Source organism: Triturus cristatus, chromosome 11 (assembly GCF_964204655.1).
Source record: "Triturus cristatus chromosome 11, aTriCri1.1, whole genome shotgun sequence".
NCBI lineage: Eukaryota > Metazoa > Chordata > Amphibia > Caudata > Salamandridae > Triturus > Triturus cristatus.
Window position 1 is genome coordinate 28666575 of NC_140594.1, and position 25330 is coordinate 28691904.

At 49.7% G+C, this 25330-nt stretch overlaps 1 protein-coding gene across 8 annotated transcripts in view; it reads right to left on the reverse strand.

Annotated features, from left to right (window-relative positions):
- Positions 1 to 25330, reverse strand: part of RIMBP2 (RIMS binding protein 2) — a 1529140-nt gene that overhangs the window by 27306 nt on the left and 1476504 nt on the right. For 6 of the 8 annotated variants that reach the window (XM_085633657.1, XM_085633661.1, XM_085633659.1 and 3 more), the window contains one exon: positions 20267 to 20401. In XM_085633657.1, the coding sequence (XP_085489783.1) occupies positions 20267 to 20401 (135 nt within the window). Of the gene's footprint in view, positions 1 to 16815; positions 19831 to 20266; positions 20402 to 25330 lie in introns of those variants that run through there. The other 2 variants (XM_085633660.1, XM_085633662.1) reach the window with 2 other exon arrangements.

The window sequence follows — 25330 nt, forward strand, 5'->3', positions numbered from 1 at the left end:
CCACATGAGAGGCTCCTGGAGAGACTTGCTAGCATCGGCCTGGGGGGACCGCCTTAACATGGATGTCATCCTTCTTGGCAAATAGATCTCAGGACATCTGGCTCCCCCCTTTCTTATCCCCGGTTCCGGCCATGAATGTAGGTGTCTCTCAGGGCTCCATTCTCAGTCCTACCCTTTTTAATATATATCTATCCCCCCTTGAGTTTCTGGTAGAGGAAGAGGGCGTCAAAATAGTTTCCTGTGCTGATGACACTCAGCTGAGTTTTACATGTGAAAAAGGAACCAACTTTGACGGGCAATGATTAGGACTTTCCTCACAAAGGTTTTTAACTGGCTTAAGATCAATCAGCTGAAGTGCAATCCTGACAAAACTGAAGTTGTTTTCTTTGGTAATCCAGAAACGCTCTTGGTGACAAAAAGATCAGCCACCCCCGCCCGCAGAAAAGGAGAAAGTCAAAAACTTGCGCTTGCTTTGGCATGCTCCGGATGCCAACAAAATTCCTGCCACTGTTACCGCTTGAGAGTAGAAAGATTGTGGAGCAGGCTCTGATTACATCAAAGCTTGACTATGTCATCAGCTTGTACCTCGGTCTTCCCAAATCCATAATCCAGCGCCTACAAGTGGTACAAAATGCGGCAGCCAGAGCCATCCTGAGACCTAAACCCAGATCCAGTATGACCCCTATTCTTAAGTCTCTACACTGGCTCCGCATAAAGAACAGATCGACTTCATAGCGATGACCATCTTCTTTAAAGCTTTCCATGGCTTAAGAGCCAGCTAACTAAATAAGCGCGCTAATCGCTACACAACATCTAGACCCCTAAGATCTTCCAATGCCAACCTGGCCATCGTGCCTAAAATATGCCATGCCTGCACTGGAGGCAGATTCCTCGCCTTTCTAGGCGCAAAATTGTGGAAAAGACTCCCTGAGTTTCTGAGACTAACCACAGACCTACTCTCTTTCAGGAAGAACTTAAAAACCTGGCTTTTTAATAACTGATGGGTCTTTCATGAATGTTTTCCTCCTACTGTCACTTTTTGTGACGCACCGGCAGCGTAAAAAATGTGCATGTTGCACACTATTTACAAAGTAACGCATCTAGGCAGATGCGTCACTTTGTAAACCCCTGCACCGCATTATACCTGCGCCAGGTATAATGTATGCAGGGTGGGTGTTACCCCGCAAGAAGCCTTGCAGAAGTGGCGCATTGTAATCTATGAGAACTCAGTGCGCCGCTTCTTGGACCCCATTGCGTCAATATCTTACCCCTGCCTCACGGCAGGTGTAAGACTGATGCATTCTCTTTAACGTGGGGCTGTCCCATGTGAAAAGACACATCGCTGGATTTGTATCTATTTTCAAACACACCCCAGCAATGCATCACTGTTGCGCTTACAGATACGTCAGAAATACTGACGTATCTGTAACTCCTTGCGACATGATGCGTCATACAGTAACTATGATGCATCCATCATGTCGCAAGGAGGGCGCACTAAGAATTGACGCATCCCTGTTTTCACACAGCGATACATCACTTCTCATAAATAAGGCCCTAAATGTGTTTACAGCCAATATTCAGGGATAGTTATGTGTGTTTTAAATATTGTACCACACCAGCAGCTCACCAATATTACTGCAAATAATCCCTGTCATGCCCTCCCATTTCTTATATGTTAGGCCTTGTTTGATATAAAAGAAACTTTTTTTATGTATATTGCATGAAACATAAACACAACATTTCTCTGCAAAATGGCTGTACTAGACTCTCACACACCAGCTACATAAAAAATAAAGTGAAGGAAAACAGTATTTAAAACAATCTGTTTAGGAAATTTGTAAGGTCATGAGGGCAAAAGTCTGGAGAATGGAGATGACTGCCAGGGGGCCCCCTGAAAGGCTGGGGCCTGGGGCCAGAGCCCACTTGGCCCATGCATTAAAACGTCTCTGCCCAGGGCGGTAAGAAAGAGATGAGGTTTTGCGTGGACTACAGAGGCCTCAATGCAGTCACTAAGACTGACGCCCACCCGATACCAAGAGCAGATGAACTTATAGACCGGTTGGCCTCGGCAAACTACTTAAGTACATTTGATCTGACAGCTGGGTATTGGCAAATCAGGTTAGCTGAGGAGGCCAAGCCCAAAACAGCATTTTCTACCCCGGGTGGGCATTATCAGTTCGTGGTAATGCCCTTTGGTTTGAAAAATGCACCTGCCACCTTCCAAAGGCTGGTGAATCGAGTTCTCACTGGGTTGGACGACTTCTGTGCGGCGTATCTGGACGATATCGCTGTCTTTAGCTCCACCTGGGAGGATCACCTGGTCCACCTGAGGAAAGTGTTAGAGGCTCTGCAGAAGGCAGGCCTCACTATCAAGGCCACTAAGTGCCAGATAGGGCAGACACAGGTTGTATACCTGGGCCACCTTGTAGGTGGAGGCCAGGTTCAGCCATTGGAGAGCAAAATACAGGCCATCCAGGACTGGGCTCCTCCAACCACCCAGACTCAGGTTCGAGCTTTCTTGGGCCTGACTGGTTATTACCGGAAATTTGTCAGAAATTATGGATCCATCGTGACCCCGCTAAACGATCTGACAAGTAAGAAAATGCCAAAAAAAGTTCAGTGGACAGCAAGCTGTCAAAAGGCATTCGATGACCTAAAGCAGGCCATGTGCACAGCGCCTATCCTAAAGAGTCCAGACTACTCCAAAACATTCATTGTCCAAACAGACGCTTCGGAGTTGGGTGTGGGAGCTGTTCTATCTCAGCTGAATTTTGATGGTCATGACCAGCCCATAGCTTTTATTAGCAGGAGGCTGACCCCCAGAGAGAAGAATTGGGAGATGAGAGGGAGGCCTTTGCTGTGGTTTGGGCCCTGAAGAAGTTGAGGCCATACTTGTTTGGCACTCACTTCAAGATTCAGACCGACCATAAGCCCCTCTTGTGGCTAAATCAAATGAAGGGTGAAAACCCCAAACTACTTAGGTGGTCCATTTCCCTACAGGGGATGGACTTCACAGTGGAGCATAGACCTGGCACTGATCATGGCAATGCAGATGGGCTCTCCAGGTATTTCCACTTAGAGCAAGAAGACTCACCTGGTCAAGGTTAGCTTATTGTCCCAAAGTTTGGGGGGGGGTCATGTAGGAGAGTAGGGTCTGCAATCCTATGATCACCCAGAGTTTTTGCTTTTGCTTCATTGGTTTACGACTTTCCTCGGCTGTGGGCCTGCCGATCAGACCCACAGCCTAGCTGTTCTCTCTCGAAATTAACACACATGTACATTAGGTGCATCCACCAATTGGAACTGGGCCGCCTTATCAGTCCCTGTATCAGCATACCACAGGTATCCAGGGCATCCGTGTACTCAGGGCCTACCAGGGGCTGCAGCATGTATTATGCCACCCCTGGACGGCCACCCAAATCTGACACAACTGGCTGCACGACAGCTGGGGCAAGGTGGTGTAATCACCCGTTGCTGTAGGTGTAGTATTCCTATACCTAACCCTAAAATGGACACATGGATTTCTATCAGTCACTCCTATGGCAGGCCTTATCAATCCTGAAGGCAGAGTGCGGGGAATCATGTGGGATGGTGCTCTGGCGCGAGCTGAGCCCGTCGACGGCTTGCGGAACCAAGTCCTAATAGCCGTTCCATGGTGACGCGGGCCAACTACCTTAAAATGCATTATAATCCTCGCGGTTATTTGCTAACTTTGGCATCGCATCACCCACACATGTCGAGTAAGGTGTCATACGAATTGGAATACGAACCCCTCGCCAATTCTGGCGACGGGGTTAGCATTCCATCCTTCTAGAGGGACACGACATGCATGTAACTGTGAACCCCGGTTAAAGTTGACTCAAGCCTCAGCATCACAAAATGGATGCTGCCACCAGACACAAGTCTGACCTCCTGCTGCTGGGAGACCTTCCAGCGAGGGGAGCTTGGACAAAGGGTTTCCTGTCGAGGGCGGTGTTAGCACCATCCCAGACAGGGTTTGTGTATCCCAGGTAGGCAGGGCTGAAAGGAAGGTGATTGCAAGTGGCACCCCGGTGCTCACTGTGCATAGCCCGGCTCAAACCAGTTTCGGGGGCACCCCAGCCCCTGAGCTGGGGCGAAGCCGGACAAAGGATAGGGGTGTAACCACCCCCCTCCTGGCCCCACCCATAGGTAGGACCTAGTCACGGGCCAGCCCCTTTTCCTAGAATAAAGGTGGGAGCGGGTCCCCTTCCCAAATTGGATAATTCTGAATCTTGAACTACTTTCCACGAAAGGAACTCTTGACTTTTTCCGAAGACTCTCCCTTGTGGCTAAGGAGTAGCCACCCTGCACCAGCAGGCACCACCTAAGCGCTTGCGGTTTGCTGTACGTCTCTCCCACGGATCAAGACTGCCCAGCTCGACAAGATCCGGGTTCCCTGCCATCTCTGACCTCTACCTACATCGTCAGCCCAGCTGAGATTCGTAGGTGCGACGAGACCTGCGGGACCGACCATCTTCAGAACCTGCACGACGCTTATCTAACACGCCCACCAAGGGACCCTCGAGTGAGTGCACCTAGGGTTTGAGAAGCCCTAACCCTGAGCGGCTCCAGCACCGAAGTCTGCCTTCCCAGCATCCACGAGATCTGCGTGGGGGCCCGTCTGCTCCTTGCTGCTCACCGCATTGTCCGACCACTCGCCGACCGGCTTGTGGCCCTCTTCACGACGCACCACGACAGTCTTTCATCACTGGTCTGGTTGCTCCAGACTGGCTCTTGCTCCCCTTCAACAGAGGAGTACCTCGGACCCTCCTGGTCCACTCCAGACGCCATCTTGACTCCCCCGCGTGGGTTGCCACTGCCAAGATCCGCTGCCCCATTCCTGGGCCCAGCATCATCGACAGCAGACACCTTCGTCGGACAGCTCGCCCTCCATCCTGGTCGCCGCCGCGCCTCCTGGTCCGAGGGACAGCCGAGTCCGACGTCACCCATTCACCTGGTCGAGGTGACTTCAGCCGGTACCTTCCTGGTACCCACACGATCGCTGGCTAGCGGTTGAGAACTGAGTCCCCTCTGCTTTCAGGTTTCCTTCATCACCGATCCAGGCTTGGATCTCGCTGAACATCGACACTGGTCGCCTGCCAGCAACTTCTTCTTTCAGGCTCCCGAGACTACAACAAGGACTCCCGACATCTTGCTGAACCCCACGCAGCCGCAGCCTCTGGCTAGGTAACTCGAGCATCTCGGTGCTCCATCGTAGGTTCACTCTACAAGTGTCCAGCTCCTTTCCTGTTTAGTCCAACTGATCGGATTCCTCCGGAATCAGTAACTTTAGACTTTTTAACCTCTCCCATTCCACTTGCAGTGTAAATGGTTTCGTGCCCTCGGGCATTTGTGTAAATTGTGCAACCAGAAGTATTTTCCTAAGAGTTTTGTATTGTGCTTAGCTCCATGACTCATAAAGAGCCCGGGTAGTCTTGTTATAAATAAATATCCTTTATTTTCATAACAACTTGTGTGGTGTCCTTTCACTTGGTGTCCAAGGGGTATATGTGATGGTAAACAGCTGGCTTAACACGCCCTCTAGAGTTTAGCCTGAAGACTGCTCTTGTCCACGCTACTAGGATAGCTGGTCTATAAGGTTGACTTACAACCAATCATCAATAAGGGTCGTTTGGAATGATACACAGTGATCACTAGAATAGTGAGCACTACATATCAGGCCAACTTCTCACAACCAACACTCAATTTGCCCTTCTTCGTCAAAAAGTTACGGCTCTCTTGGCCAAGGGAGCTATTGAGCGAGTCCATGTCCCCGAAGTAGGTTGTGGTTGTTACTCCCACTATTTCCTGGTGCCCAAGAAGGACAAAGGCCTGCATCCTATCTTGGATATCAGGGACGTCATCCACTTTCTCCGGAAGGAGAAGTTCAAAATGTTGACAGCTCAGGTTCTGTCTGCTCTTGACCCTGGAGACTGGTTGGTAGCGTTGGAAATGCAGGATGCTTATTTCCATATCCCCGTCCTGCCAGCTCACAGGTGTTATCTACGGTTCACGGTAGGCCACGAGCATTTTCAGTTTACCATGCTCCCATTTGGCCTTACCAGCGCCCCTCAGGTCATCACGAAAGTGATGGCGGTGGTCGCAGCTCATCTGCACAGATCGGCGGTTCCAGTCTTCCCCTATCTCGAGGACTGGTTGTTTAAGGCGGGCTCGCCCTAACCTGTCGTCTCCCACCTCCAGACCACGGCACACCTGCATTCGCTGGGGTTCACTATCAACGTGCCGAAGTCACACCTGATTCCCACTCAGAAGCTTCTTTTCATCGGAGCAGTTCTGGATACAGGGTAGTTTCGGGCTTATCCTCCTGTGCAGCGAGTCTGGGATTTACGGGCTATGATACCGATGTTTCAGCCTCTATCCTGGATTTCGGTGAGAATGACTCTGAGGCTGCTGGGCCTCATGGCCTCCTGAATCCTGCTGGTGGATCATGCCAGGTGGCATATGCGGGCTCTGCAGTGGGACCTGAAGTTCCAGTCGGAGCAGCATCCGGGGAATCTTTCCGATGTTGTCCAGATCTTGGTGGGCACTGCACAACAATTGCATTTGTGGCTAACGAACCAGGATTGGGTCAACAGCAGATCCCTCTCCCTTCCCCAACCAGACTTCACGGTGGTGACAGATGTGTCACTTCTGGGATGGGGCGGCCACATGGGAGAGACAGAGATCAGAGACCTCTGGTCTGGCGGATTCTGGGCTCCACATCAACCTTCTGGAGCTCCGGGCGATCCGTCTCTGAAAGCATTCCTTCCTTTCGTCAAGGGAAGAGTGGTGCAGGTGTTCACGGACAACACCACAGCCATGTGGTACTGCAGCAAACAGGGTGGGGTGGGCTCGTGGCCCCTATGTCAAGAGGCTCTCCGCCTCTGGACGTGGCTGGAACATCAGGGCATGTCCCTGGTGGTATAACACCTGGTAGGTTCCATGAGTGCCAGGGTGAACAAACTTAGCCGCCAGTGCATGATGCGTCACGAATGGCATCTTCACTCGGAGGTGGTGCAAGGTCTCTTTCACCAGTGGGGAGAGCCTTGGTTAGATTTGTTTGCTGCCGAAGAGAATGCGCAATGTCTGCTGTGCTGCATGTTGGAATTTCCAAGGCGGCACTCGCTCGGTGACGCTTTTCGTCACGAGGGGAATTGCGGTCTTCTATACGCCTTTCCACCTATACCACTTCTACACAGAGTGCTGAAGAAGATCAAGCGTGACCAGGCCCAAGTCATCCTTGTGGCTCCGGACTGGGCACGAAGAGTCTGGTATCCCGAGCTCTTGAACATGGCCATCAATCCTCCGATAAGACTGCCTCTTCTGGAGGATCTTTTGTCGCTGCAGCAGGGGATGGTACTCCACCTAAACCTGTCCAGCCTCCACCTCCTTGCGTGGAGATTGAGTGGCGACAGTTGACACCGAAGTTTGTAATGTCATCTTGGCCGCCAGGCGTCCCTCCGCTAAAACTGTAGATGGAACATGTTTGCGGGATGGTGCGTAGCATAGGCTGTGGATCACCTTTCTGTCAGGGGTGTAACACAGGCGATGTGGGGGTTGGTGCGGGTGGGCCCCCAAGCTCCAGGGGGGCTCCCTCAGCACAGCACTCTGGCTGCAGAGCTCCTGATTGAGCCCAGAGGGGGCCCCTCCACGTGCCTTGCAGGGAGACCCCCTCGAGTTTCATTACACCAGTGATTTCTGTCCCACTTTCCGAGGTTCTCCTCTTCATTCTTTTTTTGGCCCAGCAGGGCTCTGCTCTGGGCACTCTCCAAAGCTATCTTTAGGCCATTTTGTCCTTCCTTCGGCTGCCTAACCAGCCTTCTCTTTTCAAGTCCCCTATTGTATATTGCTTCCTTAAGGGCATTACTCACTTGTTTCCTTCAACTCCTTTCGTAATGCGCCAGTGGAACTTGAACCTGGTTCTCACTTATCTTTTGTGCACTCCTTTCTAGCCATACATAACTGTCCTCTCCTATGTCTGACCCTTAAAACTGTCTTTCTGGTTACCATCACTATTGCTCGCAGGGTGAGTGAGCTTCAAGCCCTTTGTTCTAAGCCTCCTTTCCTGGCTGTTCATCTTGACAGTTGTCCTTCGCACTGGGCCTTCTTTCCTTTCCAAAGTGGTTTCCTCTTTCCATATAGGACAGACCATCACTTTGCCCACCTTCTTTCCGCCCCCTTCTAAAGAGGAAGAGAGGCTCCACTATCTGGATCCAAAACGTGCGCTTTCGTTTTATCTGGATCGCACAAAACAATACCAGGTGGATGACCAGCTCTTTGTTGGTTATGTAGGCGCCAAGAAAGGTAGGGCCGTGCAAAAATGAACCAATTTCCGATGGGTCGTTCTTTGTATCAAAATCTGCTATTCGTTAGCGAAATAGCAACCTCCTGTGGGGTTGCATGCCCATTCCACCAGGGCGAGGGCAGCCACTAATGCTTTTGGACGTGGAGTCCCCCTTCTTGACATCTTCCAGGCAGCTACGTGGGCTTCACTGCACACATTTATCAAACACTACTGCCTGGACAGCCAAGTACGGAGAGACGGCTTCTTCGGCTTTTCAGTTTTCCAGGATTTTCTGGTGTGAACTTGCTTCGCAGACCCACCACCGGGGTTGGTATTGCTGAGGTATCTATTCTAAGGTGAGGAATCCATAACTGTCTCTTTCAGAAGAACAAGTTACTGACCTTCGGTAACAATATATATTTGTAAGAGACATAGATTAGTTATTGGTTCCTCTCTGCCCCACACATCCTCCCCGTTCTGCGAACTGACTTCTAGGGTAAGCGACTCCCTTTCAGGGCACTAGTTTTTGTGCATCAGTAGTCAGTGTCTTGCATATCTCTGCGCATGTGCTGTGGAATGTCATGTAAAGAACTGATGTCGGCGCGCTAGGGCGGCGGCTAAGTAGATACGGCAAAGTCATTGTGGCGACCACGACACCAACGACGAATGCGGAGTCTACCAATGCCACCTATTGACGTGCAGGGGTACTGCTGAGGAAAATATTCTCCGGATACAGTCGGACGTCTAGGGGTAATTCTAAAGTGAGGAATCTATAACTAATCCGTCTCTTACAGATATATCGTTACCGAAGGTAAGTATCTTGTTCTTCTGATGGATACATCTGCCAGTGGATTCCTCACCTTGTTTCCTCACCTTGTGAATATCCCCTGCGCCAGCATTCCACGGAACTTTTCTTCCCAGCACTCCACGTCGACGTGGGCGACGTCACAATGCGCCGGCTCCGCTCGCGACTCCGATCGACATCACCGGAGCCATAAGAAGCCCACGTCGGCGTGATGACGTCAGTTCCCTTTTTTCCGCGCCTTCGACGCGCAACGTTTTTTTTTCCAGTGCTCGTTGGCTACTTTGTAATTTAGCCGTGTTAATCTGTTGAATCCAGTATGTCTTCGACTAGGAAGTCGGGATTTAAGCCCTGTAGGGAATGTGGAGGTCTAATGTCAATGACTGATCCACACCAGAACTGTTTATGGTGCCTCTCTTCGGAACATGACATGGAGGAGTGCGGATGCTGTAGGAGCATGAACCCGAAGGCACTCAAGGAGAGGAAGACTAAGCTCTTCATGAAGAAGATCGGTGAGGAGAAGAGAGGAAGGAAGAAGGAGAAGTCGAAGAGGGGGTCGTCGACGTCGAAGTCTTCGAGGTCGAAGAAGCACCACAAGAAGAGGAAACACTCTTCTCGACGTCGGTCCTCGAGGTCAAAGAAGTCGAGGTCGAGGTCGGCTTCTCCCCTTCGACGCCGGAGCAAATGCTTGTCTCCTTCTCCATCACCTCTGAAGTCACCGAGGTGTTCTCCTTCGAGGAAGCAGACTCCGGTTCAGTCCCCGACGCGGTCATCGGATCCGTCTAAGGAGTCGACTCCGGAACGGGTGGAGTCGGATGCTTCCTTACATGAAGATGAGCAGGAGGAGTCTGTTCCGGTGCCTGAAGAGTCTGAGGCTCCGGTTGAAGATACTGTGGAGCCGATGCCGGTGACTCCACAAGGAGGTACAGGACCTGTTCCTTTTCCTCAGTTCCCTGCTCCAGGTACTGATTCTACCGGTTTCTTAAATGCTATGTATGGCATTTTTAATAGGGCAGCCTACCCATCCGGAGCACCTACTGGTCCCGTGGGTCCGATGGCATTTACACTAGGGGTGCCGCAGCAGTATGCTCAGGCCCCCTTTATGCCGATGGCGCCATCTTGGCAGTTTCCGGCGCCGCCTGGGGATCCGATTCGACCTCGGAAGGACCAGCGGACTTCGGAGCCTTCACCGACGCCGACTCCATCGGCGCCGCGTCCGGCGCCGCCGACTCCACCTATGGCGCCGCCGACTCCGGTACCTTTGGCTCCTCCGCGTACGGCGTCGTCGACGTCGGCCCCTCGGATCCGGTCGAGGAGGGAGGCCCAGAGGGTGTTGGAGGAAAAGAGATATCGGATGGATGTGGAAGAAGGTGAGGTTGACTCTTCCTCGGATGATTTCGAAGGTATTGATGAGGCTAGTGGTTTGGATACAACCCCAGAGTGGGAGCATGCATCTGTCAGGTCTTCTCCGCCTCAGGAATTGGCTCCTTATCATGTGGTAATCAAGAAGGCGGCAGAACGTTTGGATTTGCAGCTGCCTTCTGTGGAGTACAAATCCAACTTGCTCACAGAGGTGTTGCATTCTCCAACTTCGTCATCAGAGCCCTTGTTGCCTTTCAATGAGGCCATCTTGGAGCCGGTCTTGGAGGTGTGGAAGAAACCCCTTTCATCTCCGGCGGTGTGTAGGCAGGTGGCAAGAAGATACAAGGTTGCACCAGGGGATCCTGGCTTCTTGTCCACTCATCCATCTCCGGACAGCTTGGTGGTGCAGGCTTCATGTTCCAAGCATGCTTCGGGTGCCTTCCCTCAGTCTCCGGCTGACAGGGATTCTAAAAAGGTTGATCAGGCAGCCAAGAAGACCTTTTCCACGGGGAGTATGGCGTTGAAATCAACTAATGCCACATGCCTGTTGGGACGTTATGTGCATGCACTAATGGACTCCATTAAGTCTTTGGCCCCTAATTTGCCTGAAGGGGATAAGTCGTCCTTTTTGGAGGTTGTGTCGGACACTCAGGCGGCTGCCAGACAGGTTATCCAATCAGGGTTGGACACTGCGAACTCTGTGGCAAGGATCATGGGGTCATCTGTTGCTGCAAGGAGGCAGGCTTGGCTCCGTACCTCTGGGTTTTCAGCTGATGTGCAGGCTACGCTGGTTGATCTGCCTTTTGACGGACAGAGGCTGTTTGGGGAAAAGGCGGATTCTGCCCTACAGCGGTTTAAAGATAGCAGGCAGACTGCGAAGTCCTTGGGTCTGCAAGCTCCTGCTAGGGGTTCGTCCTTTCGAAAATTTAGGGGTTTGGGAAGATCGTCTTTTCGCTCTTACCGGCAGCCCCAACAGCAGCAGCAACAACAGCAGCAGAATCCCCTCGATAAGTCCTATAGAGGGAGACAAAAGGGTCGGAGAGGATCTGGTCGCAACCCCTCTACTTCCTCCTCCTCCTCTGCTCCCAATGAGGCTTCAGGGAAGCAGCCCTAGATCCCCCATCCCGGATCATGTAAGACCTGTGGGGGGTCGGGTGTCCTACTTTCTACGGGGTTGGAAATCTATTACAACAGACCTTTGGGTTTTGAACCTCGTAGAGACTGGGTACGCCCTTCCCTTTCGGGAGTTTCCTCCTCCTTACCCTCCTTGCCAAGGTTATTGCTCGGAAGACCATCTACTTCTCCTGCAGAAAGAAGTTTTAGCCTTGATTCAGAAGGGTGCGATAGAGGTGGTTCCAGAGCAGGAAAAGGGTCAGGGTTGCTACTCCCGGTATTTCCTGATTCCAAAAAAGGACGGAAGGTTGCGTCCGATTCTGGACCTCAGAATCTTGAATTTTTACCTGAAGCAGGAGAAATTCAAGATGCTGACCCTTGCGCAAGTTCTTCAGGCGTTGCAGCAAGGAGATTGGATGGTGTCGCTCGACTTGCAGGACGCATACTTTCATGTTCCAATCCTGAACTCGCACAGGAAGTATCTCCGTTTTACGGTTGGGGCACAACACTACCAGTTTGTGGTCCTCCCGTTTGGTCTTACTACCGCACCTCGAGTCTTCACGAAGGTGATGGCAGTGGTGGCTGCTCATCTCAGGAGGTCGGGGGTTCCAGTTTTCCCCTACCTGGACGACTGGCTTCTGAAGGCAGAGTCCCCAGAGATGGTGCAGCATCATCTGCAGGTAACATCTCGGCTGTTATTCAACTTGGGTTTTTCGATCAGTGTGCCCAAATCTCACCTGGTGCCCTCGCAACGCAACCTGTTCATAGGGGCGGTACTGGACACTACTGTGTGTCGAGCATTCCCTCCTCCTCAAAGGATTCTCGACATTCAGGAGATGGTCCCTTTATTCCACAATGGAGCGGTTGTTCCAGTTCTGAAGGTCCTTCGCCTGCTCGGTCTGTTCGCTTCCTGCATTCTGTTGGTCAACCATGCACGCTGGCACATGAGGGCGCTCCAGTGGTGCCTCCGCAAGCAGTGGTATCAGCACAACGGGGATCTCGGGGAGTCGATCAAGATCTCCGGAGAAGCTGCAGCGGATCTGTCTTGGTGGAGCGTGGAGGGCAATCTGCCTCAAGGAAAGCCCTTCCATCTACCTCCATCGGTGGCCACAGTGATAACGGATGCATCCACCCTAGGGTGGGGTGCGCATCTGGGGGATCTGGAGATCAAAGGACTTTGGTCTCCAGAGGAAAGGTTGCTTCACATCAACCTTCTGGAATTGCGGGCGATTCGTTTGGCGCTCAAGGCCTTCCTCCCTTCCCTTCGCGGTCAGTCGGTTCAAGTCCTGACAGACAATACGACCGCGATGTGGTATGTCAACAAGCAGGGAGGAGTGGGGTCTCTTTGTCTATGCAGAGAGGCCTTACGTCTATGGTCCTGGGTTCAGGACCATCAGATTTGTCTGATGGCAAATCATCTGGCCGGGGTGCTGAACGTGCGTGCGGACAGTCTCAGTCGGCAGTTCTCCGCCGATCACGAGTGGAGGCTCCATCCGGAGGTAGTTCGTCACCTCTTTCGGACGTGGGGAACTCCTCGGGTGGATCTGTTCGCCACTTTCGAGAACGCGCACTGCCCGTCATTCTGCAGTCTCCAGTATCCAATGCAGGGGGCGTTGGGGGACGCGTTTCAGTTGAGTTGGGGCTCACGATTCCTTTACGCGTTTCCTCCCATACCCTTGATTCCTCGGGTTCTGAGGAAGATTCGCCAAGAGCGGGCCCAAGTTATATTGATTGCCCCGGATTGGCCAAGAAGGGTGTGGTACACAGATCTTCTCCACCTCTCCTCGTGCCCTCCGCTCCGTCTCCCTCTGAGGGCAGATCTCCTCTCACAGTCGGAGGGGCAGGTTCTACACCCCCACCTCCAGAGCTTGCACCTTCATGCCTGGAGATTGAACGGGGCAACCTGAGTTCCTTCTCTCTCCCGCCTGATGTGGTGGACGTTATTTTATCGGCCAGGCGACACTCCACCAAGTCCATTTACTCCTACAGGTGGTCCAAGTTTGTTAAATGGTGTGGAGAGAGATCCATTGACCCTTTAAAGGCTCATCTTTCCAATGTGCTCCAGTTTGCTCTTTCCTTGGCTCAGCAGGGCTTTGCTGTGGCCACGGTCAAGGGCTACCTTTCGGCCTTATCGGCATTTCTGTGCCTCCCAGATCAACCTTCACTGTTTAAATCTCTGGTTGTTCTGAGGTTCATCAAGGGCCTTACAAACATGTTTCCTCCCACTCCATTTGTAATGCCTCAGTGGGACCTTAATCTTGTCTTAACCTTTCTAATGGGGTCCCCATTTGAGCCTTTGCATAGCTGTCCGTTGAGGCTGTTGTCCTTTAAGGTGGTTTTTCTTGTTGCTATAACCTCGGCAAGGAGGGTTAGTGAGCTTCAAGCTCTAAGTTCCAAACCTCCTTTTCTTACCTTGCATGCTGAAAGGATGGTTCTTAGGACCAGGGCTGCCTTCCTGCCAAAAGTTGTTACTCCTTTCCATTTGGGGCAATCTATTACCCTCCCTGTTTTCTATCCACCCCCTCATCCCTCCAAGGAGGAGGAAAGACTCCATCGCCTTGACCCAAAGAGGGCTATGAGTTTTTATCTGGACAGAACCAAGGACTTTCGCCTTGATGACCAGCTCTTTATTGGCTACGTTGGTCGTTCTAAAGGTAAAGCGGTGCACAAGCGCACGCTGTCAAGATGGATTATACTGACCATCAAGATCTGCTACGCCCTGGCTGGTAAGACTCCTCCTGAGGGTATTTGTGCTCACTCTACTAGGGCTAAGTCTTCAACATCTGCTTTGGCCCGGGGTGTTCCCGTGGCAGACATTTGTAAAGCCGCGACGTGGGCTTCCCTCCATACTTTCGCGAAGCATTATTGCTTGGACTCATAGATGAGGAGGGAGGGCCACTTCGCGCGCTCTGTGCTTCAGGACTTTTTGGTATAGAAGGATAGACACCCTCCTCCGGGAGTGGGGACTGCTGTGGGAATCTATTCACAAGGTGAGGAATCCACTGGCAGATGTATCCATCAGAAGAACAAGTTACTTACCTTCGGTAACGCTTTTTCTGGTGGATACAGTATCTGCCTGTGGATTCCTCACTGACCCACCCGCCTCCCCGTTGTCCGTCCTTCTATGCTTGATGTCCTGTTGCTTATGTTTCAGTTTACTGGTATTTCAAGATGTATTTATTACTGCCAGAGGCATTATGTCTTTCTTTTGCCTTTTTATTTAATCTTCACACTGTGTGTGTTGCTTTGCATATTGTGTACTGTGTATGCTGTGTATGTTTATTGCTGTCAGTCCGTCCATGTGCCTCGAAGGCACGGAAAAAAGGGGCGGAACTGACGTCATCACGCCGACGTGGGCTTCTTATGGCTCCGGTGACGTCGATCAGAGTCGCGAGCGGAGCCGGCGCATTGTGACGTCGCCCACGTCGACGTGGAGTGCTGGGAAGAAAAGTTCTGTGGAATGCTGGGGCAGGGGATATTCACAAGGTGAGGAAACAAGGTGAGGAATCCACAGGCAGATACTGTATCCACCAGAAAAAGCGTTACCGAAGGTAAGTAACTTGTTCTTTAGCACTAATTTCTCGAACTATTGGACAGATTTACACCAAAGGAGACAAAGGGACATCCTTATGTAACGTTCTGCTTTCATGCCGAGTTTGGTGTGATTCAGTTCATCCGTTTTTATGTGTTTAAGGTGAGCCAACTGCTCTGCAAACACGGCAGCCAGAGTTACGAATCTGAGTATTCTCCAGACAGAACTCCTCCATTTTGAGAGCATCTTGGTTGTCTGATGATGATTATGACCCTGCCCTGATGGAGTTCACAGGTTGAGATCTTAAGGAGGTCAATGCTCACTTTCCACACCAAGCACTGCACTCTGTAAAACTAGTCGGACAACTGTTGGTAAAGACTCCCATGGATTCTATAGGGCATCCAGAAAGTGAATCTGGAATTCCCCTTCGCTCCCTGCCAGTAGGCGATTGGAAACCAATTTGGTGTGAACTGGTCTTGAAAATGAGTACGCTGGTGTTTTGTGGAGCACTAACTTGTCATCCACTTGTCAGTGTTTGGTTCCTGAGACAGAAGCAAATGGCCTCGGCAAAGGTCAAGGTATACCGGAGACATTCTATGGATCAGCCCTAGTAGTAGTGAGGCAGAGTGTTTGCACAGGCTTGACAATTTCTCGAACATATGCTGTCGCTGATGGGTTACATACAGGTGCATCTCAGTAAGGGTGCAACAGAACTGATATCAGAGGAGGACCAACACATTGCCTGGCGAGAAGAAAAACAAGCGGCATGGGCCCACCATATATGTGGCCTTTGTCAATTAGCTCAAACATGAGCATTCATACAAACTTGTGATTGGGTAGAGGCTTTCTTCAGGCATATTTAAACAAAGGAAAGATTAGTGACCTGGACTAAATGGTCAAATATATATCCAGACGAGTGGGTGACCCCTGGGATGAGAAGCTGATGTATTCTTTTGCATTCAATACATTCAAAAGAAGAACACCCAGAGTAAGAAAAATGGCAGTTGTTGCTGAGGAGTCATAAAAATGAGTGTTCTTGTTATATTAGGAGCCAAAACGCTGCCATTCCAGAGAGAACAGAAAGATGGAGCCCAAACATTCAGTCTGATCAAAGCTTGTTTTGGAGATTGTTTGCAAATGAATCTTGGATTTATGACTGTAGCAGTACAGACAGCAGCTGCAACCCCTGTGACCTTGATGGAACCTTTCAACAGAGATGGTCAGTCAACTGTCCACTTATGAGGTGCACCTGTGCCAATTGAACTTTGTAAACACACTAGTCACAGATCCTCACAAATAAAGTGTTGGCTCTGTGCCATTTCCTTTACCGCTAATGTGCCACTTAAGGTCAATTGCTTCTGCACTAGCACAAGTTAAACTCTCCAAATGTACTGCAGTATCTCTCTATATCTTACTTACATCTAGTGAAATGGCTCAAGGGACTTTGCAGCTCTTGTTGTCTTCCCCCTTCCTTTATATGAGGATCGTTTAATCTCGATGGTCCTACAACACTAAAACCTTGAGTCAAAGATGGAAACATTGCCTCGTGGAAAGGTTTTTAGCGATAAAAATTGAAATAGCGTTTGTATCACTTTTTGCCAACGCCTGAGCACTGAGCTTTGCTTGCTATAGATCCAGTGATTGTGAATTATTGAATATGTGGTTAAACAACATTTTTTTTTTATTTTTTTTTTTAGGTCTCAGCACAGAAAGCTTCCGATGTCTGTTGACAAAGCAAATTGCGTCTAGTACATTACATATCAATAGAGTGGGTTTTGGGTCACCTCCTTGCTCATGATTGGATGGCTTTGTTGTCTGTGTCATGTCTCTGCTTCTCATTTAGTGGCTTGGCAAGCCACATTTCAGACTCGGTGGTCTTGATTGGTTGGTCTATTGCTGATATCAGACTTTGCATGACAGTGCATATGAGAGTCTATTTTGTCCCCGTCTCTCTTCCTGCCCCTTCTTCCACCTCTATTTTTTTCAATCCATCTCTCATTTATGTTATGTTATGTTATTGTGATTTATATAGCGCGCGATTACCGAGTAGGTGTCCTGGCGCTGTTATGTAACCCCTTCCGTTCCCCAAGCACCCTCTTGCACCACAGCGGCTCAAATATTTGCCAACCCTCCACGCACTTAGCAGTCGGCCATCTTGAAATGTTTTTGAAGATCTCAAGATATTGACCAGTACCATTCAAATATGGCAGTCATGGATGCGTGCATATCCAAAGCTCACATCTTTGAATGAGACTTTAAAAAAAATAATATGAAATGCTTTCAAAGATAACTGTTTCGGAGGCGTGTGCATCTACGGTGGCAATCTTTGAAGAGGACCTGTTAAAAGTGAGAAAAATGATTTGAAATAGATTCACTTTGGATGTGCATGTGTCTGCAGCAGCTATCTGTGAATATATTGTATTCCCCGATATTCTTTCTGTTCAGAATTGGTATTCACAGAGGCCACCTCTCATGAAACAAAGATCATTGACAAAGCCCACAGGTTTCATTCTTAGCTTTGCTAATGTTAGTTTATTTATCGTTCTTCATTTATTAAGATTTTTTGTGTTGACTAATGCAACATCATACATAGTCATTTCTGTGTGCCTCATTTTTAATTTACTGAAGGAGTTGTTACACTAATACAGCAGGGAGCTAGCTACTCCACATTGTAAAAGGTATTTATCAAATAAACCCAGGCAATGCAAAATACTTCATGACACTTTTGGCTCTGCTTTCTAAGCCGGTTTGAACTGTGATTCTGCTTTTGGAAGAGCAAATGGCTTCCACTGGGCCGTTCTTGAAGAGGGATTTGGGGTTATACCAATAACAACTTCAGATTGCCTTCCACCTCTACTGTTTTGGCTTTTACGAGTTTGACTGATTTCATTAACAAAAGCCCACTGATTCTCGTCTTTCAGTTCCTAAGACCTTGCCACACGCAGAGTGCCACTGAAGATGCCGCTGGGCAAGTTAACGCTTGTTCACCTTCTAGAAAAGAGGCTTCGGTGCCAGAAGTGAGATGCTAAAGTGACTCTGCAGCACCCTGTTTTGGGTAGGAAAGGCTACTTGGTCCCTATTACACATAAAGATGTAAAAAGCAAATCCACTGATCGTGGCGAGATGTGGCATACATCAGTCTCAAAAAGCGATATGCCTTGGTGTCATGGATGAGGGACCCCCGCACCCCTCACGCTAGGTTTCAAGTTCCAAGGAATGGTGCAGTGAAATCACATAACAAAGTGACGATATATCTCAATAATGCTGAACGGTGTTCATTTTACCTCACCTTTGGTGAGTCTCCATCTGTAGGCCCATGACCTCATACAACAAAACAAAATTAGAACTCTGGACTAGGCGACCATCATCTCCACTACCTGCAACTCTCTGGCACCGGCAGGCTTTAAACAGTTGTGGACATAAAGAATCTGCAAAATAAATGGATGACCCCCAAAAGCTTGAGGAGAATGACCTCTGCCTGGTTGTAGACAATTCAGCACCTACAGACAGAACCGAAGAGAGTCAACATCCAGGTGTGGCATCTGCTGATTCAGAAAAGGGGGGAGATTACTCATCCCCATGTCATCTCCAGGATGGGAACTGATGTCCTTGTTCCTGTCAACCAGTGTGAAGGAGTAGGAATATTCATTAAGGAAAGCAACATTGTCATATGTACAAAATGCCGTGTTAAACAGTAAGCAACAATCTTCTTTAGCATATTTGCAGACATTAATATATAGACATTTAAACACTTGGAAATCTGGCAAACTCGGGAAAAACTAACAAGAACCTTGATTCCAATCATAAATAGCTGGAAGCCCCAGTGTGGTTGGCATGGCACCCAACTGTGCAGTATTTCAAATATAGATTTTCTTTGTCATGCGATGCCATGTGGCAGTGTTTACTATATCATCTCTCGCATGGCATCTGTAGACCAGGAGAGGAAGGCAATGACTACTGTAGCAGCAAAGTAGAAGGAAGGGGTGCAAGCTATACGATTGGCAATCAGGGTCTGTTTCTAAGAACCTCCGCACACCTGAAGATACCACATTATCTTTCATCCCAATGCATCTCTTGACTGAGCTTCATGTTTCACAGCAACCCTTAGTCGCAGCCTGCCAGAGTACTTTATAGACATCCTTCTGTGTTACTGTGCGAACAGCCAGCGTATATCCGTATGAGGTAACAAAGCCTCCAGGTGGCATCTAGATAAAGTTAGAGGTTTGCTGCCTTTGCCAATCAATGCTGTGAATTATACACCGACAAATGAGATAAGCTTCAGGGTTGTACAATTCTAGGTTTGTAGTGTTTGCTGAAAACGCAATGCAGGGTGTGCATACAATGCAGTACAAAATGCACATTTGCACTGTCATAAAGGTACACGGGCAGAGCCCTTTGTTAACACAACATTCAGCTCATTAAGAAATATGTACCACATTTCAACAACTGGTGGAGAAGGAAAGTCGTATGTGATTGGAAGTATTCTTTATTAAAAAGTGTGACTTCGCATCTCAATAATTTGAATGAATTTCCAATCAGAAATCTATTATTTGCTGTGTGGTTTTGACAACATATTTCTTTTCTTGAAGGGTCAAGCATCAAGACTGCCGCATTGGATCTTTTGACTCAGTTTGGATGTTTTAATTGGTATCTTCAGTTGTTCACTTACGTGAAGGCTAAACCGCCTTATTAAGGTGTGAAATGAACACTCTTCTTCTGTTTCCAAGCAGATGAGCAAAGAAATAAAACAGAAAATATTGCAGTGATGAAACAAAACAAAAAAGTGACAAAGATTAAAGCATGGGTGTAGGAAAGAGCTGGAACAGTTTGTAACTTTAAAAAAATGATTCAGTGGTCTGATACTGATTCAGAACCGATATTTTCTTTAGTATTTACAATTCATATTCTTTGATTATAAAATGTGTACAAATGTGCAGTAAATGCAATCTGTTTGAGGACAAAAACAGCTCAGTCTCTCTGTAAAACAAATAGAATTTCTTTACAAAATAAAGGTTCTGTGTATCAACTTGGAAATGGTTGTTAATGTCAGACCTTACATACAATAAAAGGTGAGCAATGAAATTAACAAAAAATATCAAACTGAAGGACAAACCTTGTATATGACACAATAGGGAAATAGACAATAACGTACCCGTTTTGGTTTTGTACGTACTGGCGCGTCGTGGGCATATCGGGATGGTGCATCTGAAAGGTACACTTCTACGTCATCAGGCACTTCTTCCAGAAAGTTTGAAGGAACCAGGCCTTTCTGCCCGTTGTGTTCGCCCTTTAAAATAAAAAATATACAAAGCTGTATGATTGAACACCGTCTGTCGTGTGTGCCAATTCATAGTTGACCAACAGAACCCAATAGAACACCATCTGTCTTGTGTACCAATTCATAGTTGTCCAAAAGAACACCCTCATCTTATGTACCAATACATAGTTGCCTTACAGAACACCTTCTTTCTTATGTGGCAAGTTGTCCAACAGAACATCTTCTGTACCAACTCAGTTGTCCAAAAGAACATGTCATATCTTGTGTACTAATTCACATGTGTCTGACAGAAGGTCTTCTATACCAACTCGGAGTTGTCCTACTAGACATCTTCTGTCTTGTGTGGTGTTTTTCTTTATCTGTAATATTGTTCTCTCCTTGACGTTCAACTGAACAGCCTTGAGGGCATATCTGACTGCCCTGAACTCTAGGATATTTTTGTGCAGTTGTTTAAAGGATGCCAAAGGCCTCATGTCAATAGAGGATACAAACTTCTCAACTTTCCACTGAGACGTGTGATCTCTGTATCAGAGTACGCCATGGCATTTTGCATATCTGATGCGGAACCTGACTTCACCTGCCCTAGGCTGCTTTTATGGGGTCCATCACCTTCCCTCCCTCCTGCCAGTTTCTGGACACATGTTTCCACTATAAGTGAAGTTCTTTCTGCAGCTGGCACAGCAGTACTAGGATACATGAAGACATTAGTCCCAGGAGCGAACATAGTCTGGTCATTGTTCTCATGATGATCTATCTAAGGTACACCCCACTAGTAGGGCCCTAATCCTGTGATATGCACTATAGATTGTACGGCACTCCACAATAACGTTCTACCCTTCAGATAAGATGGCGCGTCTACCACCTTATTCAAGGAAATTCCGAGCATTTAGGCCTGAGCTCCAAACTAAAAAGGAGCTCAATGCTGAAATCCCTACCGGGAATCGAAAACAGCAAGGCGAACGGCCTCAGTAGAATGGGTTTCGAATCGAATGAGTGGAATACTCACCCAAGCCATGGTTGGCCAATTGTTCCGATGAGTATTATGAGGATCAATTTGTTTATAACAAGGAAAAACAACAAATATATTTTTCACCTCTAGATTTCTGGAACCTCTGTCACTTGTTCAAGTGTGATTCTGGGCAAATCACTTAATCTCCCCGAGCCTAACAAAAATGAATGTGCCCTCATGTAACGCAACTGGTGCTCATGTGAAGCGCTCTGATACCCGATTCGGGTCAAGTTCGCGCTATATAAAACTGTAAAAAAAAAAGTGTTCTGCATGGATTGGGATCAGGAGTTCTCGTATGCATTCCTGCCATTCGCTCTGCTGCATGTGGTACAATGTCCATACAGACTGTTATCAAGGATTCATTCATGCTTCCTCCAGTGGGAAGACATGAACCTAGGTGGCAAATCAATGTGGTGCTTGCCGGTCTCACGCCTAAACCATTCACATCTATGCGTGACTGTGAACTTCTCACACAGAAAAATATCCTGGTAGGAGAATGGGAATGATAAAGGTGTTTTCAGCTTAGGAGACTTTTTACCAATTTCTATTGTGACAAGGTCACTCGGCACATTCAAGAGAGTCACATTACAGGTGATCTGAGTGACATCTCAAACAGTTAGTACCCTTGCCTAAGTTCTTTGAAGTGTCCAAATCTTGGACAAAGCTGGTACAGCACACTCTGCAATTCAAGAGGACATTCAACTACTACATGGAAAAAACAAAGGCATTTCGTACAACGCCTTCACTTTTCATAGCCTTTGTACAGCCCCATCTGGACCAGGCAGCGACCAAGGCCATCTTCACCATATGACTGATAGGCTATGTCAAATTCATTTAACAAAGGCAGGCCACTAACTGCTGAGCCATATGATGTCCCTCTCAAAAAGGAGGGCCAGGACTGCAGCTTTGAAGGCCAACTGCTGCTAATAGACATCTGTACGCTGGCTACCTGGCAGTCATCTAAGAACTTCTGTAAGGACCAGTGCCTGAATGTCAATGCGAAAGTCATCACAGCAGTGGGAAAAGTGGAGCTGAAAAATCTAGTTACATGAAGAAACAACTCTTCAACCATCTCCAAAAGTACTGCTTGGTATTCTATTTGGACATCATCTGAAAGAAACACGTTAGTGATAGATTCCTTACCTTAGAATTACCCCCAGGCGTCAGACTGGAATCGGAAAGTTTTCATCGGCAGTACCCCTCGGAAGGTGGCGTCATGCAGCTTAGCGTCCGTCATGATCGGCGGGATGATGTCACCGTAGCCACTTAGACGCCGCCCTCGCGCGCTGACGTTAGTTCTTTCTTTTTCCGCACCAGCAAGCGCAGATCCGGAGAGAGCGGTACCCCCAGTCAATTTTTGACTGACTTTTTTGGGACTTTTGTCTCTGTGTTTTTTGAGTCTTTGACTCCTGTTGTAAAGGGATGCCCGGTTTCAAGTCTTGCAAGGTTTGTTCCCGCATGATGTCGGTGACAGACCCGCACCTCGAGTGTCTCTATTGCCTGGGGCGCGACCACGACCCCATGTCGTGCCCCGACTGCCGAGCCATGGCTCCGAAAACTTTGCAGGAGCAGTCCCAAAAGTTTCTTGAGGCCAGGGAGTCGTCCTGCGCCGTTCAAGGTCCCGGTCCTGTGGGAGGGCGAGGGACCGGTCCAGGAGCCGCCACCATCATTCGACGAAGTCTTCGCACTCTGCGTCAGGTAAGACAATGCACAAGAAGTTGAAGAAACGACGTCGCTCTTCGCCTAGCCTGTCACGCGACACGACTGAGGGTGGTGCCTCCCCCGTGGCTCCGGTGGAGCCTACGCAGTCACCGTCGGCCTACCCGCCCTTCCCAGGTCCGTCGGGGACTCCGGCCCAACTGCAGGAATTTCTGTCAGCCATTGCCCGCCTCTTTGGCCCGTCGGACCTCGCCAGCGCGCCCTCAAGCCCAGCGGGTCCAACTGCGGGTTCTCGCCCTTCTTCGTCGATGGCTCTGGCCCCGACGTCGATGGGTTCCGGCCTCGGCGCCGCGAGACCCCCATGGATCCCAGCCGATGTCGGTTGACCTCGTATGACCTCCACCGACATAGACGCATACGGCGCCGCCGACGGAGTCGGGCGGCTCCCCGGTCGATGTCGTCCCCGGCTTCCACCCCAACATGGAGACGGTGCCAAACCGGTGTCGATCGACGCCGATTCCGACGCCAATGGGGAATTTCTATCCCTTTCTCCATCCTCCTCCTTCTTTCCCACCTGCCCAGCAGGTTACGGAGGACGGGGAGGACTGGGAGGGGTCTGAAGACCCTCTCGCAGCCCAATGCGAGTTAGACCCGGACTGGGCAGAGGATTTGGAGGACGCCGGTGATCTGGATTTCTCTCCAGAACCTGGCGCATTGTCTCCTTCTACCGTGTCTACGGAGGAGGGTGGTACTTATTCAGTGGTGTTGCGTAGGGCAGCAGAGGCTCTCCACCTCGAGCTCCCTACAGTGGCCTTCAGGACTAACCTCCTGACAGAAGTGCTTCGGCCGGCGGCTTCCTCTGCGGAGCCGCTGCTGCCCTTTAATGATGCACTTTCGGACGTTCTTTTGGGCACCATGTCCAGGCCCAACACAAGGGCTCCTGTGGATAGGAACGTGGCCCGACGCCAACGCCAGGCCCCGGGCGACCCCATTTTCCTCTCCCAACAACCGACCCCTGAGAGCTTGGTTGTCCAAGCATCTGCGTCCCTGAGCGCATTCCCTTCCGCACCTCCAGACAGGGAATCCAAGAAACTGGAGCAGTTTTGGAAGATTTTCTCTTCTGCCAGTTCGGGTTGTGGTCTGTGAACACAGCATGCCTCTTGGGCCGTTATTCCCACTATTTGTGGGATACGGTGCCTCAGTGTCCGGATGAGGCCTGGATGGTGCTCTCCCAAGCTATTGCTGAGGGGAGAGATGCAGCCAAGTTTACGATTCGTTGTGGCCTTGACACCGCCGACTTGCTGGGCAGAGCGATTTCCACGACAGTGGCGCTACGCCGTCACGCCTGGCTGAGGACGACTGGCTTTTCAGGGGATGTCCAGAACACTCTGATGGACATGCCTTTTGATGGCACTCGCCTTTTTGGCGACAAGGCAGATAGTGTGTTAGAGCGCTTTAAGGACTTGCGGGCTACGGCCAAGTCCCTGGGCCTTTCGGCCACGCGCACTCCTTCGGCTTCTGCTTTTTGCTCCTTTTGTGGCCAAGGTAGGGGCGGCCAAAGCCACAGGCCTGAGCAGCAACAGTCTCAGTGCAGCCGCGGACGTGGGACCCACCGAGGTGGGTCACGGGGCCAGCTGGCGGGTCAGTCCACCACCTCCCCTGCCACCACTGCCTCCAAACCTTCCTAGTCTGGTATTTCAGGCCCATCAAATGCCAGTGGGCGGCAGGATTAGCCATTACCTCCCCCACTGGCGCACCATCACTTCGGACAGGTGGGTTTTGCTCGTAGTCCGAAGGGGCTACTCCCTCCCCTTCGAGACTACCCCTCCGGCCATGCCACCTCAGTACCACCGCATGTCGGGGGATCACTTGGCACTTCTCCAGCAGGAAGTTGCAGCCCTCTTAGCCAAGGGGGCCATCAAGCGCATTCTGTCGCCAGAAGTAGGTCATGGTTGTTACTCCCACTACTTCCTGGTTCAAAAGAAGGGAAAGGACCTGCATCCTATCTTAGACCTTCGGAACGTCAATCGCTTCCTCCGGAAGGAGAAGTTCAAGATGCTCACACTTGCTCAGGTATTGTCTGCCCTAGACCCGCAAGACTGGATGGTAGCGTTGGACTTGCAGGACGCTTATTTCCATATCCTCGTTCTGCCGGCCCACTGGCGTTATCTGCCGTTCATGGTAGGCCACGAGCACTTTCAGTTCACCGTGCTCCCTTTTGGCCTTACCAGCGCCCCTCAGGTGTTTACAAAAGTGATGGGGGTGGTCGC